This window comes from Prenolepis imparis, unplaced genomic scaffold, assembly GCF_030444845.1.
Source record: "Prenolepis imparis isolate NDT839.2.m4 unplaced genomic scaffold, iyPreImpa1.0 SCAF_8, whole genome shotgun sequence".
Taxonomy (NCBI): domain Eukaryota; kingdom Metazoa; phylum Arthropoda; class Insecta; order Hymenoptera; family Formicidae; genus Prenolepis; species Prenolepis imparis.
This window is the reverse complement of record NW_028141166.1, coordinates 6,710,857-6,729,683: the sequence shown is the minus strand read 5'-3', so window position 1 is coordinate 6,729,683 and position 18,827 is coordinate 6,710,857. Positions and strand designations below refer to the sequence as shown.

The 18,827-nt window shown below is 34.7% G+C and overlaps 2 protein-coding genes across 10 annotated transcripts; one reads left to right on the top strand and one right to left on the bottom strand.

The window, feature by feature from the left end:
* The first annotated feature begins 9,204 nt into the window (after window positions 1–9,204).
* LOC145940123 (uncharacterized) lies at window positions 9,205–11,864 on the top strand. Of its 6 annotated transcripts, none has more exons than XM_083045013.1 (4): window positions 9,205–9,338; window positions 9,529–9,788; window positions 9,933–10,391; window positions 10,473–11,864. In XM_083045013.1, exons 2-4 carry the CDS (start codon window positions 9,540–9,542, stop codon window positions 10,590–10,592), a joined length of 828 nt encoding a protein of 275 aa, XP_082901139.1. In that variant the 5' UTR covers window positions 9,205–9,338; window positions 9,529–9,539; the 3' UTR covers window positions 10,593–11,864. The 6 variants fall into 6 exon arrangements, with proteins under 6 accessions (XP_082901139.1, XP_082901136.1, XP_082901135.1 ...); XM_083045010.1 differs by having other exon boundaries at window positions 9,206–9,347; window positions 9,533–9,788; XM_083045009.1 differs by having other exon boundaries at window positions 9,212–9,347.
* Window positions 11,865–13,894: 2,030 nt separating this feature from the next.
* Ari-1 (E3 ubiquitin-protein ligase ariadne-1) lies at window positions 13,895–18,813 on the bottom strand. 4 transcript variants are annotated; one of them, XM_083045004.1, is made up of 8 exons: window positions 18,289–18,813; window positions 16,831–17,107; window positions 16,567–16,740; window positions 16,421–16,483; window positions 16,127–16,342; window positions 15,473–16,030; window positions 15,112–15,338; window positions 13,895–15,021 (listed from the first exon to the last, which is right to left on the bottom strand). In XM_083045004.1, exons 2-8 carry the CDS (start codon window positions 17,038–17,040, stop codon window positions 14,940–14,942), a joined length of 1,530 nt encoding a protein of 509 aa, XP_082901130.1. In that variant the 5' UTR covers window positions 17,041–17,107; window positions 18,289–18,813; the 3' UTR covers window positions 13,895–14,939. The 4 variants fall into 4 exon arrangements, with proteins under 4 accessions (XP_082901130.1, XP_082901133.1, XP_082901132.1 ...); XM_083045007.1 differs by having other exon boundaries at window positions 18,477–18,813; XM_083045006.1 differs by lacking the exon at window positions 18,289–18,813 and adding an exon at window positions 17,322–17,454.
* Between the last annotated feature and the right edge of the window lie 14 nt (window positions 18,814–18,827).

Below are 18,827 nucleotides of genomic sequence, written 5' to 3'. Positions count from 1 at the left end.
CCCCACTCTGTGATCGCGGTAGATATAGAGCAAAGTGATTTCTATAACGCGTAGCGTCAGTCATATCGGAAATAAGGGTAGAAGAAAGGAAAGAACGTGCCTCTGATGATTCTCTATACCGACAATTGTATCATCCATGTAAAGAGTAATAATTCGCTAATCTTCGGTAAGAAAAGAAACTAAATTCATCAAACAATGAAATCTGATGTAAATTATTCATGAAAAGAAATATTAGTTACCATAGCTAAATTTTAGATATCCCTATAACTAATATTTTTAAGGTATAGTTTAGTAAGAAATTCCCCATTAAATTATAATTTTAAAAAAATTTGATATCACAGAGAGTTAAAATTTAGATGGTAAATTTACATGGTAATTCAATTTTAGATGTAATATAGGGACACCTAAAATATTTAGCTATGAGCTACCTGTGCTAGCATTATTTCGTCCTGTCTTGTCTCAATCCGGTTGACACAACATATATATATCTGTCTGGGTGCGTGACAGTCCGTATTAACGCCTAATTTCGCGTTTCCATTCGCGTTCATCTTGTTGCGCAATCTTCGCATCTCGCGAAGACATCTCATGTTCATGCGTTTCTTCTATTCGACATGTTGCCGCACATAATGTAACGATCGAAGTGTCAATGATATCGTCGTAATGTATGTATTCAATTAAGATAAACATCGTATTGATAAATAATTGACACTTAAAAAATTAATGTTTTTATTTGTTTTACCGAAGAAGCATCATGATTAACGGAAAATTAATTAAAAGATATAAATAATATATATTTATATAATATATATTTATACAATAATGCACAAAAGTTTTTTACGCCCAAGATTTATGCACAATTTCTCACGGATTCATTTGAATGTGATGTAAATTAGCCGAGAATTATGTTCGTTGCTATTATAATGCACATCATATATGCATGATGATACAATACTGTTTTCGCTTTTGTTGAATCTTGACGTAAACTGCACTGTCAGTTATTTCGCTAAGAATAGTAAGATCAAAATAAATCAATAATAAGCAATTGTCTCTTTTCTTTAAATATCTCATTGCAGAGAACTAATTATATTTGACATTTGCATATGTCACATTGTGCATTAAAAATTTCCACATATGTTCACTTTATATTTATATTTAAATTAAGAAGAACAAATACCCCGATGTTTGTGTTACACGAGCTTACAACAGATTTCACATCGATCATGTAATATTCTTCCGCCGATCTTTTCCTGTTTCATATTGCAAATCTTGTTCACTGCTCTTATATAAAATGTTCAAAACATAAATGCCGCAATTGATTTATAGGTTCAATTAAAGAATGAGAAAAAAAACCATGAGTTGGAATTTGAGAAAAAAATATACAGTCGCTAATTGCGTAGCGGCGGTATTAATCATTTATGTTTACCGGGTTTAAAAAGATGTATATGATATACGAAAGATTCGTGTATGATTTTGATGGAAACGCGCGATAATTGCGTGAATGTTTGCCGTAAATTTTATCACAGAATTTATAAACGGGCGCCAAACGAGCGAACACAGCTTCTCGTCTTACTCTTTGCACTGTCGTGAATCATTCTTTTGTAACTGCGATTAAAATTAAAGAAAAAGCTATCGCATAAAGATCGCTTTTCTTTTTCAAAATTTTAAGAAATTTTAAGGAATTTTATTCAGTAAAAGAATTATCTTTTAAGGGATTTTATCCAGTAAAAAAATGATCTTTTAAAGAATTTTATTCAGTAAAAAAATCACTTTTCGATCTCGAACTATGATATTTTTAACTCGTACTCGAGTTTGACGAACAAAAACGAGAAGATGCTCTTATCGAACATTTGTAGATCAAAATTAAATATAACACAGCCCGATTTACACAATGCTCCTAAAAATCAACGACGCTGCACTATTTATTGTGGACGTATGATTGATATACGACGATGACGACATCGATTGCACACACGTGTCGTTTCTCGATAGAAATCTCATTTTAATAATATTCATTCTAAAATATAAAGTGGGTCGTTATAGGTATATCTTCCACTCTGATGCCGTAAATAAAAAAAATCACGTAGCCGATAAATCAGAAAATATTAAAACGCATGCATATTGATTATCATCAGATTATCTCAACTACACGTATTTTCTTTTAATGCGCATCTTTTTTTCTTACTCTTGATATTTTATACGATAATTTTTCCTACGTGTATCTCGCTGCAAAACCTCGAAAGAAATATTATATATATCGATATAATGTTCGTACAGATTTAAATTCGCAATGTAAAGACAGGCTATCATGGCGTTATATAATAGATGATTTATTATGCATACGTGCAATCAACATCGTTTGTCCTTGTTATTGTATACACTTACGGATATAGCATATGCGCATGGACTGATATCGTTTTCTATCTAAAAATTCGTGCAAAAATACATGACGACTCTGTCAATGAATTTGTCATAAAACATCCGTATGAGAGAATATTTCGTCTCTATATACGAAAGTAAGTGTTAGTTATAATTAATCAATGGTTGTAATTAACTAATTATCTGAATTAATAAATGCAAAATATCTATCTGAAGATGACATGTAACTGTGTCTCTTTCTTGATTAAACTATTCATTCTAAAATATAAAGTGGGTCGTTATAGGTATAGGTACCTTCCACTCGGATGCCGTAAATAAAAAAAATCACGTGGCCGATAAAGCGGCCGTATATCTATCAGAGTTCGCCTCCGGTGACAGGATGCGATATCGGTATCTCTAATGTTCTAGCACAAATTCTCAGGAGACTGCAAAAGGGAAACTAATCTCGTGAAACTATAATCCTTGAAATATTATATATATTATATATAATATAATATTTTATTTTATATAAATATGTATGTCTTTGTATAATTCGTATATAATTAATCCATATATATCGGGTGTTAAAAAAGTGGCGGATACGCTGTATAGGGGTGAATTCCTGAGGTTATTTGGAGACGATTTTTCCTTTAACGAAAATGTCGAGAGAAGTCATCATTTTTTGCAAGCTCCCAATTTTTGCCATCATATATCTTGGTAACTAAGCCTTAAATTAAAATTCTATTAAATTAAAGTCGACTTGAAATTAATTGAAGAATGTAGTTTTGTTAATATTTTAATTCCACAATACTTAGTTTACGAAAAGCCCTTTATTTTCAATTACTTATAACTCGAAAATTATTGGTGCCTCGACATTTTCACTGAGGAAAAATCGTCTCCAAATAACCTCAGGAATTCACCCCTATACAGCATATCCGCCACTTTTTTAACACCCATATATATATCCTTTGTATAATTATTTTAATATATGTATATTATATTTAGACAGAGATTAGACACACAGACATAATATATATGCTGCATAATCCGTGCAATGCTGTATGCATGTATGCGTGCATAAATGTGAATAAATTATGTGTGCATACGCGATATGCACGTAGCTCGTGCTGTGCACAGTGACTCATCCAGAATGCTGACGTCATCATCAGCGTGCTCGAGGGGCAATCAACCGGCAAGCAATGCAAAAACGTGTTGCGGATTGAGCGAACATCGCGTAGTGCCCGACCGTACCATCGCGTAGATATTAACATTATCCGAGAGATGCAGAAATAGAGACAGAAAGAGAGAGGAAGAAAGAGAGAGGAAATTCCCGATTCTTCGCGAGAAGAAGCGCAATCGTGAACGATGATCGTCTCGCGGAATCTAAAGGAAGAAGTTGCGTTCGCCCATTAAGCTGACCAGCATCATCAATCTTCATTTTCTCTCTTTCTCTTTCTTTCATTTTTCAATTTCATGCTCCTTTCATAGATTAAGTGATGGTCTCCATATTGCCAATATTTGGACCACTGAATTGATAGACTTGGGAATTTGGATTTGATATTCTAATTGTCTTAGCTTCAGCGAAAATTTCATTCTCTCTTTCTCTTTCTTTCAGCTTTTAATTTCATGCTCCTTTCATAGATTAAGTGATGGTCTCCAAATTGCCAATATTTGGACCACTGAATTGATAGACTTGGGAATTTTTGGATTTGATATTCTAATTGTGTTAGCTTCAGCGAAAATTTAATTCGCTCTTTCTCTTTCTTTCAGCTTTCAATTTCATGCTCCTTTCATAGATTAAGTGATGGTCTCCAAATTGCCAATATTTGGACCACTGAATTGATAGACTTGGGAATTTTTGAATTTGATATTCTAAGTGTGTTAGCTTCAGCAAAAATTTAATTCTCTCTTTCTCTTTCTTTCAGCTTTCAATTTCATGCTCCTTTCCTAGATTAAGTGATGGTCTCCAAATTGTCAATATTTGGACCACTGAATTAATATAAACTTAGAAATTTGAATTTGATATTCTAATTATTCTAGAGAAAAAGATGTAATGTTGAATGTTTGTTAACTAAAATCATCTTTCTATCACCGAGGAAATAAAATGTTCATTTTTGTCAAATTAAAATTTATGATAAAGATTAAAGATACTATTAATAAATAATAAAAATTAAGATGGACATAAATATCAAACAATATCAAAAGTATTAGAAATATCATTAGAGTATTAATAAATGACACATTTTTTAAATGAAAATCTGAGATACTGTGCTTCGAGAATTCCTTCGATATCAAATATCAAATTGAGTTTTATTAAAATAAAATTTATTTTAATTATACTAATATTATAGTTTGTTTAAATAAAATTTCCAAAATTATTTTAATTAATAATAGTGGATTATTGATACGTTTTCCAAGCAAAAATCGATTGTAAAATTCGAAAATGTGTTTCTAAAATATATTTCCATGATTTCAAATCATTCTAAATTTTATTGCAAAATACCTACGATACGACGTATAGATGACAGACTCACCTAATCATAATATCTCGAAACGGGACGATGTCGAACCAGCGGAAGCTCATTCAACAAACAGGAAACGACCAGCAATCGACTTGAACCCTTTAAACACCCTTATCCAAGTCGCGGATCTGTCACTTTTATTTTCTATGGTATGTAATATCAAACACGCGTGACTTGGCGACGCATCCATAGAGACATAACTAAATCACGGAGGGGTCAGTTCGCGATGAGTATGTCTACCAATCTGTTAGCAGGGTTAGTACTACTGGTACCATTTCAGGGACGTCGAAATCGGGTGAACTCTAAATTTTAAGTCCCTTCCGATCGGTTGGAATTTTTTTCACATTCTTTATCGTCCATAAAAAAAATAGCAATTAAACACAAACACATTTTCTGGACTTGATTATTTATCATGATAAATAAATATATTTCGTCTCGTGATTCGTGACAAAACTGAGGCTGTCGGATGAATCGTATAACATCCTGTACATTCGATCTCTCATGTGGGTTTAATTTGCCATATGGTGGGCAATTAATACAGGTGATTAATATAAAAGAAAGCGACGATTCGCGATACAAAAAAAAAAAGAGAGAGAGAGATGGGCCCTGTCTCTGCACTCTCCTGCGCCCTGGCTCGTGTTAGATTACTGTAGAAGGCTTTATCCACTTTAGTCACCGACCGTCAAGCAATCATCCTATTGCCGTGCTGTAGTATCATGAATGACAGTAAGAAAATGCTACTGAGAAGCAGGCGATTGCCACAAGTTCCCCTGAAATATTGCGCGCTGTTTACTCGCGCCATCATTTATTTTCCCACGGTCCATTTCGCGAGACAAAAATCATCATCATTTGAATTGTAATGTCATATATGCGACATTACAATAAAAAAAATAGATAGTTAATGCAATATAAATTTAATAATTTAATGACACGTGCGAGGCGTAAACAGTAACATTCTCCTCGCATTACATTATTATCTCCTCTTGCCTTAATTTCCTCTAACAATAAGAAGCGACACGAGGAGAAGAAATAATTTAGATCTCATCAACGTATCTCTCATTTACGTATGACTCATTTTATCACTTTATTTTCTAATTGTAAGATATTTCAACGTCTTCGCGCCTAACTATCCTACTCCGACATGAAAGATGTTTTCGATTGCCTTAACTTTTCTGTCAATGAACGGATATCCGGGTACTAAAGACGACTCTAAATGTGTTGGAATTTTTCTCCGCTCGAAACATAAAAAAAGAAAGAATTTTCTTTGTATTCGGAAACTTAAAATATAATAAACCTATAATTAATTAATAGTAAAAATAAACCTAAAGCATAAAATATAACGAGAAAAGATATTTTGATGCCCAGCAGCTGCTATAGAAAAATTATCGCAGTGCAATGATTTCCATTTCTGTCTTTCGTTCCCCGTCTCTCTAGACTAGTTCCGGAATCGAGTTCATATCGTAATTAAAATAGACCGGCACGCGAACGTTATTCTATTCTAAATAGTTAAACTATATATATGCATATGTAAAGAGACGTAAAACACGATCACGGATATATTATACGGTACATTAGTATCACCGGCAGCGATCTAGAACTGGTTCTGATCGACAGTCGCGCACACGCTGACGTAGCTCGTCGGCTCTTGTTTTCTTATCCACCTAGTGTGCATACATCCGGTCGATCTGTACTCCGGCAACTTTCCTACTTCATTCATGGACGCATTCAGTGGCCTTTGAAGGTTGCACCGCCGGCAGAAAGGAGTGGTGGGCTCCGGGTCGCGCGTGTCGCGGCGCGGAGAGGTCGGGAAGAAGGGAGATCGAGTACAGGAACGTGTGACTGAGGGAGGGAAACTTGCTCCTCGCGAAAGAGAAGCTGCGTATACTGTATCTAATGCATAGATCCTAGATACACGGATGAATTCGCGCACCTAATCTCTCTTATTTGAGAATGTCACACTGTAGCTGTATAAAAAAAAATATATACATGTTCCAGAAGAGAAAGATGAGGGAACGCGAGACTTTACTTTGCAAGTGCAATGATACGTGTTATATTGTATATATATATATATACATATGTCATCGCGAGCGAGATACGGGCGCGCGATCAGCTGATTACGACACTGCGGGACCAATCGGCGCGGACCAGTTTCAACATAATCCTTTCGTGGAAACGCACTGTAGAACCACCGTTGAACCACCGTCGTGTGTGCGATGCATTCACTGAATATGCCCCGTTGTCTCATTGTCTATATAGATTTAGATCCGAGCGCATAGATCTCTTATAAATTCCGAAATGTCAAACTGAGCTCTCTCATGCGTGCAAAGATATTAATTAATTCATATTAATCGAATTGAATGCAGTTTGAAAAAGTCATTTCGTATGTTGTCAATGAGATTTAACCCTTCTATTAAAATATAATATAATTTTTACATCTTTTTATTAATGAGTACCCGGATACTCCAACTGTATGTTTTTTTTACACACTGAACTGTGACAATTTCTTTATAACAGCTGCAGGGCATCGAGAGAGAGAGAGAGAGAACAGCATCTTTCTCCTTATATTTTAAAAGGTTTTCGAGTACAAAGACCCTTTGTATTTTGTTTTGGTCGAAGAAAGTTCCGACACATTTTTGACATTTAAAGTTGCTTTGGATAGCTCGAGAGGGAGGGGGTATTCATTCATTGACAGAAGAGTTAAATATCCTCCAATATCGCTTTTCTTTTTTCCTCTTTTTCGATTTAATTAGTCAACTTCATTGTGGATGATTTCGGTCTCGTATATGTGTGTGAGTGTGTATGTGTTTTGTGTGTGTGTGTGTTACTATATAAGTACGGCCGCGAGACTTTCACCGTTCTCGTGTTGCTACGGCGAATAATGCATTTCCCTTTGAGAGTATCCGCGTGCAATGCAATTCTCTCAGGAATCCGAGAGAGAGAAAGAGAGGGGGGAAAGAGAAAGAGAAAGACGCTGGAAAGCTGAATGAATACTAATCTGTCACCGGTGGCGTAAGCAATGTTCGAGAAGAAAGAAATACCGCAATGCATTAATAAGATATCGTCTCGCTCTGAAGTTGCATATATACGACGAACGAACAAAGAGGATCTCCCTCGAGATGAAAAATTTTCTCTCGAATCGCTCTTCGCGACAAAGGCTGTATAATAGTAGCATGTATACATACGTGAAAGAAAGAGGGCTTCATCGTGCTGCTTCGTGCGCGCGTTCCAACGAAAATTCCTCCGCCAGCTTCCCACACACAGGTATACCGCACCAGGTATAACCCGCTCTCGCGCGCACGTGCGTGAGAGCGCACGCTAGAAAGGGTTGAGGTTATCGTCGGCGGCGCCTCGCTTGGAAGAAGGAGGCGAGCGGTCGCGCGGAATAAACAGAGACAGGACTGCACTACTACTACTACGGCGTCGTCGAGCCCGTGTATGCACATGGTGCACGTGTCCGAGGCGGCACGATGGTGGGGAGAAAACGTGAATGATCCATAGAGAGTCGTCGCGATGGTGTGTAAAGGTGTAGCTCGCGCACACTGGTGAGAGTAGCCGCTCGCTCGCCGAGACCGTTCCGTGTGTTCATGTCAGGGTCTCTCATTCCGTTCCGCGTTCCCTCCATTCACCTCGTAATACGAGACCGGTTATGTGTATAACGAATTAATATTTTTAATTCTGAATTAAATGAATAATTAATAATAAATTAATTATATATTGTATATAATGATGCATTTATTTTTCCCTTCCAAATTACCTTAAATATCCATATTTTTCTTCTTTGATTCCTCAAATTTTATTCTTTATTTATTTTAATAAAAATTTCAACAATAAATAAGTTAATATTTTTTTTGATAAATTTTAAATCTTTAAATATACAAAAAATATTAATCTTTCTGCGATATATATTGCGGAATCGGTGTAGGTGTAGTCGTTCGCGTCAAGTGACATTTCTCGACCTGTCAAACGTCAAACGTCAAACGTCATTGTCATTCTCACGTGTCAGATCAGACTTTGACGTTTGGTGAGGCTGAAAGACACTGAGCTACGTCATACACGGCTTGGTGGGGTAGAGATAAGCGGTGCTGGTATAGTGATGTGAATATGTGAAACATTCGTGAGTCGGGCTGGCCAAGGGAGCGGTACGGGAGAGAAAAAGAGAGTGAGTGAGAGAAAGAGAGAGAGAGAGAGAGTGAGCGAGAGGTTATAGGTGCGACGCGCGGAGCAAGAGCGGAGGAAACGGCGCGGTTTCGGCTTCTCGGCTTCGGAAATGGCCGCGGGAAAGTAGAGAGCGGCTGCGTTTCGTCGAGCGGTTGTCGGCCGGTGAAGCTCGAGGAAGAGAGTTTTTGGAGCAAAACCACCGCGCTCGCTTCATCTCGGCTCGTCATCGTCATCGCGCGCGCGCTCGCGCGAGATCGATTCACGGCCTGGACGATCTTGGAGGCTCCGGAGAGTGCGAGAGATGTAAGAGCGGTATGTAAGAGTATGTAAGTGTGTATATATATATATATATGTGTGTATATGTGTGCCCGCGTATGTCATGACGACCCGATGAGAAGAGGCACAACGGGAACTGTGTATACGCGAACAACTCGGCAACTTGGGCCGGAATAAGAAGAGAAAATATAACGATTCCTCTTCGCTTGTGCGACAGATAGACGGAGGATGGCCGGCGACGACGGGACAACCATGAACAATGACATTCTTGGCGCAAGGAACGGCGCGGAGGAGGGGCAGGGTACGTCAACGCGAGGGGAGCTGCATTCCAGAGTGGGCGGCATTCTGGAATGCGATCCCCCCGGTAACAGGAATTCGTCGAACGAGCGAACCGCCGCCGACGACGACGAGGACGGTGTCTGCCGATATGCGGTCGGTGCTGCGAACCAGGCCATGTCTTTCTTCGAAATGTGTCAGGTATCGGCTTTGTCGGTTTTATTTTCGGTACCGGTAGATCAACGCGCAAATCGCAGTCAAAATGCACGTTTTCCACAAATTAAAATCTAGAAGAAACTTTGAAAGATTAGTTTTGCATTCTAAACAAGATGTCTTATCTTTTAGCTACGAATTCAGCATCTCTTCCCGCAAATGGACTCGTCATCGCGATACATTCAAGACGATTCCATAGAATCGACCGCGGAGAGTCTGGCAAACGATGTAATACGGTACTTGTTGAAGGAGGATATCTATCTTATATCCCAGGATCCAGTGTCCCGTAGTATGAGGCACAATGTATATCAAATGCTCAACAAGCACAGTATTCTCTTCACGAGTATGGTGAACCGTTTGAACGTTGTTCCTGACACTGCATATGAAACATTTATGGGAGTTGCAAACGAATTGTTCTTACACGGCGTTATTACATGGGCTAGGATTGTTTGCTTGTACGCTTTCATGGGCAGATTAGCCTTATGGGCTAGAGACAGAAGAATGCACACTCTTAAGAGGAAGTTGCCACTATATGTTTCTAGATACGTTGGCGAAAACATAGTGCATTTCATTAAAGGCTACGGTGGGTGGGTAAGTATTTATCATTCTATAGATGAAAAACATATTCAAACTCTCTTACCTAAAATACACATACCTTGTATTTTTCTGCAGGAGCAATTATGCGTAGAATATCCTGTGACTGAAGAAATTAGCGGAGCAATTTGGAGGAGTCTGTTAATGACAGGAGCCACTCTTGGTTTGATCGCTACAATCTTGTCGGTGACTTCCTGATGGAGCCTCACGAGATCTTGTGGTTTGAGTATGTTTTGTCCAAGAAGTTACGGCGTACTTACGTTCTATGAAAACACGTGGGAAAAAGAAATGTGAACAAATTTTTTTCTTATAACGTATGTACAATATTTCAACATTTCACACAAACATCAGAACGATTCGATTCAAACGGAGAGTTTGCTACGTCTATACGAGAAACATACAAGATTAACAAAAGATAATTCAACGCGTTGACACACATAATTTTCATATCAACGTCACTCTGCTTAGAATCGTTCTACTTTTTATATAACTCCAGCCAACATATATAGCATGAGCGACAGACAATGACGCTAGTTTCCTATTACAATACCTTATAATACACAAACTAGTGAAATTATATATGTATAGTAAACAGAATATATCTTATTTAATACTATAATAGACATTTTTTTAAATATTAAAGTAATTTTCAACAATAATACTCAAAATTAACGAAATTATTAGAAATTTATGACACAGGAATCTCTTTTTTTTCTTGAAATTTTATTCAATTTAGGTAGACAATCTATTTATTTATAATTTATTTTAGGTAGAGAATATATTAAATAATAAATTTTTCGAATATCTTTGGTTGTAGAACTGGTCGTACTCAACACAATTTTAAACATTATATGTAATAGCGATGAAAAAAAACACAAGAAATAGCTAAGAACTATACCGTGATACATATATTCAAATAATGGCTACTTTTTTACATGTCGATATATTCTATTATTATACACTTGCAAAAATTTTATATTCAGAATAAATACTTTTATAAAACAAAGACCTTTTTCCTATAATTATTATTGAAAATAAAGAAACAGGAAAGAAAAAATTGAAAAAAATATCTACTACAAAGATAAACTTAGTTTATAAGACAATTAATTACACAGTGAAATAAAAAATTTCTCAATTTTCCATTTGGGTGTGTGTGTGTGTATGATATTTGCACATATACATTATTCGTGTCTGTTAAAATTGAAAAATTTTTCATATAACAATATCAAATACTATTATCAATGGAAATTTACAGGGTAGAAGACACACAAACTGCTGTTGCTATGAAAATTTCAATATAGTTTTATGCTACTAGAAATAAAAACTGCGCTCACACATGAAACAATGCAAAGATTTACTTGATATGATGTAAGTAAATTTGTTTTCCTGAAAAACACCTGGAATCAACTTTGTAGAGAGCATTTTTAATGTATCATTATAAATTATAAGTAAAATAAGTTTTATAATATATATACTGTTGCATTATGTCATGTCAAAAGGGGGGGGGGGGATCAGTCTTATATATAGTTACTACAAAATACTGTAAACGACATATTTCTAATGTATATATATGTTTGCAAATAATCAAAAATAATAACTTCATATACTTATGAAATAATCGTTATTCCTATTACAATGAACATAATCCTCCTAATTATTTCTAATCTAAAATATTAATTAATGAAGAAAAATACATTAACGCGTTTTACGTTTCATTTATGTTAATAGCACTTTTAAAACAACACATTCTTTTCTGTAAAAATGTATTGCAATGCGTAGAAAAAAATTAATCGTTTTTTAATCAATCAAATTTTCACACATGATCCGGATAATTTTGTTTAAAATGACATTACTTAAAGAGACTATGTTCTATACTATATAGAAATATATATTCTTGAGCTTATCGAGTCCTCTGTAGATTACTAAACCATTTCAATTATCAGCATTTTGAATACATAATAAATATATTGTTATAATAGGATGCTATGGGATAATAATTTGCCTCTTTATTTCTTAATCAAAGAGGAGGATACATTTCTGCCAAGGAAATATATTAACTGTCATTTTCAGCATCATTAAATCTCATACATATTTTCATATTCATGAGACTACTGAGATCTAAATCACTTAAGATTTATAGTATGTATATGAATATATATATGTAATATTTACAATATATATATCATGTATTTGTAATTATGTTAACAAAAGGCAACATCGAACAATGATGAAAATTCCTATCCCTATAAGAATCTGATAAAAATGATAATATCATATAATGATAGTATCATGCTGGTTTATATAACCGTGAAAGTAAAGCCGCGTAATTTTCTTCTATATTACAATTCACTAATAAAATAGTTAATTTTTTTATTTGTAAGTTCTGTAATATTTATGAAATACTCATAAAAATGAGCAAATATTGAAATTTTTGACATAAAGAGTTTGCAATCTATAATGCAATTAAACATTTGCATCATTGACAATAGTGCTTTCTCGGATATGTTGGATAGTTTGACAGCTAAATGTTTCAACTTCATATATACCACATTATTTTCGTGAATACAAAATCTCTCGGCCCAAAAAGCACAAAAGTTCGGATCATGTCACAAGAAATTTTGAACATTTATGAATTTTATTTTTATACAGGATCAGAGCTCTTTCTATTGTAATTTACGAATTACTTAAGTGAATATAATTATAAAATCACAAACTAGAGAATTTTTTTTCTGGCGGAAGTATATCTAACAATTTTCTTACATCTAATCAAATTTTGCAACTGTACAGAAAACAACTGCATTTCAACTTTTATTTTTATACAGGTCCTAATATGTATAATAGCAAGAATCAACACACAAATTCCATTTAATAAATCTTCAAAATTTTCTACATTTACTTTGCTATTATTGATATTACTATATTTAAATATTATGCATTTATGTATGTGAATATATATATATATATATATATATATATATATTGAAAAAAAATATATAATATATTTATATAATATATATAATATATTATATATAATATTTTTATATAATATATGAAATATATATATAATATACACATACATTACATTAACTGTACAAACGGAACTCATTTCGTCTGCCACTTATATTGACGATAATAAGTCGATAATGAATATTTTATTGTAGTCATCAACCTTCAATTAGTTAGCTAATGGTACATAAAACATATCGTCAGCGTTATGCAAATAAATAGCAATCAAATTAAGTAAAAGAAATAACAATGATAAAAAAATAATGCTAAAAAGAGAAGCTAAAGTAACTCTGAAATAATTATATTAGATTTAAAAATGTCGATAAAATTTATGTAAAATTACTATGAATATTTTAATTAAAATATGATAATATACAAAATATTTAAAATATTATGTGAACAAAGAGAGAGATGTGTGTATTATACAATTATTAAATTTTATATCAAGTGGATATTTAATGTAGTGGTTAATATATTCAATTTTAAAAACGATGTAATTATGCAAGTTAAGATAAAAATATATTTTGTATAATTTCTCATTTAAATTACCAAATTTATAAAAACAATTATAATAGTATGAGTATTTTGTTACAATTTAGTAATTGTGTGTATACCTGCACATAGTTTTATATAGAGATGCAATATGATACGTGTGAAGATATCACAAACTTGGCCCCCTTTAAACTGCGCAACGTCAGTATGAATAATAAACTAAAATATATAATTTATCTGTAAAGAAGGAAATAAAAAATATGGACAGATAAAAATTAGATCCTTACTGTGTTTTATGTTCAAATATTCTCTGAAATGATACAAATGAGAATGGGATTTCAATCATTTAAAAACAAAAATACATAGCACTGACGATACGCATCTAGTAATTTAGTGTCCCTTAAAGATTGGCAGTTATAGCCTGGACGTATTGTGGTCCAAAATAGCAAAACAGTTGAGATGTGATCCATCTTAATTGTACATACCTGATTCATTTTACATTTTAAACAGCTATCCTTAAAATAGTAATGGAAAGAAATTAAATCATCAGTATTCAAAAATTTCAATCGATTAACATCAGTAAAATACATTAAAATATTAAATTTTTAGCCGAGTTATTTAAAGATACTAAACATGTTAATAATAATATTTGACCAATAATAATGCGCATGTTGTTCGTCTTAATGAATATAATTAATATTCTTACCATTATTTAAAACAATGGGGCATTTTTATCAAGGATTAAGAATCTATAATGATGTACAACACACAGCAAGCGCAAATCAAAATATTGTCCAATCAACTTGTTAGTGATCGGATTGAATTTTAATATTTCGAGTTCAATATTTATCATAAATGTGATATTATATGTGTGACCACAGAGCATATTATGTATAAAGTGCATATAACACATTTATCACTTTGTAACATACTCTATTTCTGTCTCTTATTAGTTCTTTCTTTCTTAGTTTATCACAGCTGGGGCAGAGGTGGGAAGGAAGAAAAGTTGTGTGTCACACCCCAAGAAATGAAACTAATAAAGATTCTCTATTCCTTGTAATCCCACCATTCTTTCTCATACCCTTCATGAACATGTTCTAAAAGCACTTTTCTTCGACTATCGCAGTATCTTCAAAAGCAAATAATGTTAACTTAACATTATATTTGTAAACAAGATATATCATTTTTTAACAAAGAATATATGATGCATAATCCTTACCTATATTTATCTTGAACCTTTTGTTTAATGTCTGCAAGATTTTCACTTGTGATATCCCTCTCGAGATATTCAGAGAGACATTCCGTTGCACTCTCTAAATCCTTTTGGTTATCTTCAAAAATCACAGATTGATTATTCTTTTTCACATAATAAGCAAAGACATAAGTATACATGAGAGTCTGTCTACAGGAACACAAAATGTCGACTGCTTTTTTCAAAAATTGTACCTGAAACATAAGAAAGAGATTAATTTACATAAATTCATATTCATCAACAAACAACTCGTGTATATATATATATATATATATATATATATATATATATATATAATTTTTATTTTTATATATTAATATTAATATACCTCAATCCATGACATATTATGCTGTTGCATTTCTTCCATCTTTTCCTTCACACTGGCATACAATTTACTCTCAAATTTTAGTGATTGCATATGATTCATATATCTATTGCAATAAAATAAATATCTCTGTAAAGCTGATCTGGATTTTTCTTGTGCATTTCTAGCTACTTTAGCTTCCTCTTCATCATAGCGGTTACAATTATACCAGCTAGAACCATGTGGTTCCCATGGTCCGAGACACACCCAACAAAATTCGGTTTTACAATTCTGATTTTTGCACACCATGTGATTACATCCGCCGTCCTTCTCGATAGTAACATTGCATTTAGGGCATTCCTTTGTGTTAGCAGCAATCCAGTTTGACGTTTCGGAATCGTCGTCGCACTTTTTGATCCATTTTCGGAGTAAATGACACTTTACAGGATCATGCCAATTTTCACCACAGTGAAAACAGAAAATATGTCCACATTTGCAAGTTACTGGTCTTGCTTCTACATACTGCACTTTAACGGCATTATTACAATCGGGAGAAGGACACCATCTCAATAACCTATTGCACTAAAAAAAAAAAAAAGAGAACACAAAATACATTTATATTTCTAATCCAATAAAATATATCCAATAAATTTAACTATATTCATTACAAATATTTACTTCGACAAAGCTATTGGTGATTAAATGTTGATATTTTAATTTAACTTTGGAATCTTTGACAAGCCGCATAACACTGGCGTCATCGACCAAAATGTCACAAGCATGAGCAGCACATGCAATTGTTTGTCCAACTCCTTCTTCCATAATTTTTGTAGTCAAATATTCTCCCCAGCAACCAGTACAGAAACGATGTCCACATTCGAGACCAGTCATCATCTAAAATTTTTTATAGTTTTTAAATCTCATTCTTTATTAATACAACTATTTTTAAGACTTTTGTTACAATAAACTTACCGAGGATGGTAGGATCATAAAACAGATTCCACATTCTTCTGTTCCATTCGTCGTTCTTTTAGACTGTTGAACATAAGAAACAAATAAATTTTATTGCAATTTGAGTTAATGACAAAACGTATAATTAAAATAAATTATATATTTACCAAAGAACTTTGCGATGATCGACTTCTACTTATTAAAGGACCCTTCCTAAATGGATTGATGACACGTGCTTCGGCAAATAACTTTTCTTGATCACCATCATAAAAACGCTCCATTAATTTTTCTTTATCCCATTTGAAGTGATTTAATAAAATACGCGTAGTTGTTGCTGGTATCTGTAGATTAGTATACATACATAAAATATGTGTATCTTTATTTATCTCAAAATGTATACTCATAAATTACTATAAGCTGTAAAAGCTTACTTCAACAACAGTGTTGACTTCCTTTATGGAATCCACCATGTGCTGTACAATCTCTTCTGTAGAAAGCACCTCAAAAGGATATTCATCGACATCAGTAGCTCGTTCACGTGGATTACCGGATTCTATTTCCATAGCAAAGTCAACATCGTCGCCACTTGATTCATTACCAGAATCAACATCGTCGTAAAGTGTTTCCTCTTCTGAATCCATCGTTGTGAGAAATTAACAAGCAATCTCTCCAAAGTTTTTTCTCTCGATCACACAATATATGCAGCACCTACACACACACACACACACACACAGAATTGGATACAAAAGAGTTAAGAGTATCTTGGGGAAAGTCTACATTGCAATATGTGTTTCGTTCTGTACAATTTATATGAAAATACAAGCGTACAAATATTCATTTAAATAAACAATAGACGTAAATAACTATTGTATTAGTACGATAAAGCACACAAGTTTTCGTTAAATTAATTACGTTTTCGTACACGTGGTGTATCTGGGCGAAATTAAATCGTACAAAATTAATCTTTGTCCATCACGTGGCGATGTCAACCTCGACGGGGTGCAAACAAATTCGCGATTCCGAAAATTCGATACGCGCACCTGCCACGAGAAAACAGCTTATGTTTTAGGATATGACGTCATCGTTTCTCGATGCTTCCCCAATAAAGCATTCCAGAAAGATCAAGCCTCTTAGAAAAAACGCCTGGCTATCACTTAACGCGCGAAGAAAACCAGGCCTCGCGACAAGATTTAGGCCTCCTTCGGCCGAGTGTGAGGGGTGGAGAAAAAAATTTTCAAACGTTTCTGTGTTACGTGAGAGAGAAAGGGGGAACGAAATCAGCTGCCAAAACATCCGAAAATGAACTCCGGTGGCTGATCGCACTAACGGCTAATCTCACGGCGAAAACGAAACACGATTAGCCAATTGCGACATTTATTACAGTCGTCGACCACACGGACGATTAACAATAGGCACGCGAAATTGATATTTTGTACTATTAGTTTCGTCGAGGCCGATCTTGTATGTCTCTAGGAACATGATAGGCCATACATTACGTTGCGCCGAGATGTCGAGGGAGAAAATGCGCTTCTAAAAACGATCGGAGGCCATCGGAAGAGTCGATTCCGATTCGCCATCCGACAAAAATAATACATGCGCGAAGGACGCGAGCGTGTCGTAATTTCGCTAATTAGTGCGCGTTATAATAATGAAGCACGATGACAGGCGTATTATAATTCAAGGCTGGCGATCGTCAGATTTGACCTCGTGTTAAAAAAAAAACTCCGTTTAAAATGGACGAGAGACTCTGATGTGTTTTTCCTTTGTAAACAAGTCTTAAAAAATTCCATCGAGTTGCTTGCGACATAAAATCCACGGATGAACAAAGGAACAAAGGACACAAAAAATTCACGTTCACGTTACTTATTACTATTCTGAATTATCCAAACCTGTATTACATTCCTATGGATTGTGCGTTTTTATTCGAGGAGCAGTCGGAGTAAATTTTTTCTATTTTTTTTCTTTTCAGTACACGTCGGACGACAGGGTTATTACTTGGAAATGTCACACTCGCGCGAATATAAGTATCACCACACACAAAGGACTACGAGATCACGTCGACGTGATCCACACTTACTTGTCCCTTTGCTGCCCCGCGGAAAATAAACCGCGAGAACGCAACCTCGAGAAACGCACCGCGAAAAGAAAGAGAGAGAACAAGCGCGTTGAATCGAGTCTATAGCGCGAATACTGCTGTCACGTCCACGACGACGACGCGCGTAATCGGAAACTTTCGACGATCGAATCGCGACGAGCACGTCGAAATCGTCGACTTGCGTATTTCGTATACACTGAATATAAAAATCGCACAGGAAATTTCGCGAGAGAGATCGTTTCGCGAGAAATGGCGGGACGCGTTCCTGCCAAACGTCGGTACCTGTCAACGAACGCTCGCGGACTGTCGCGCTGCGCACGGCCGTGACGCCAA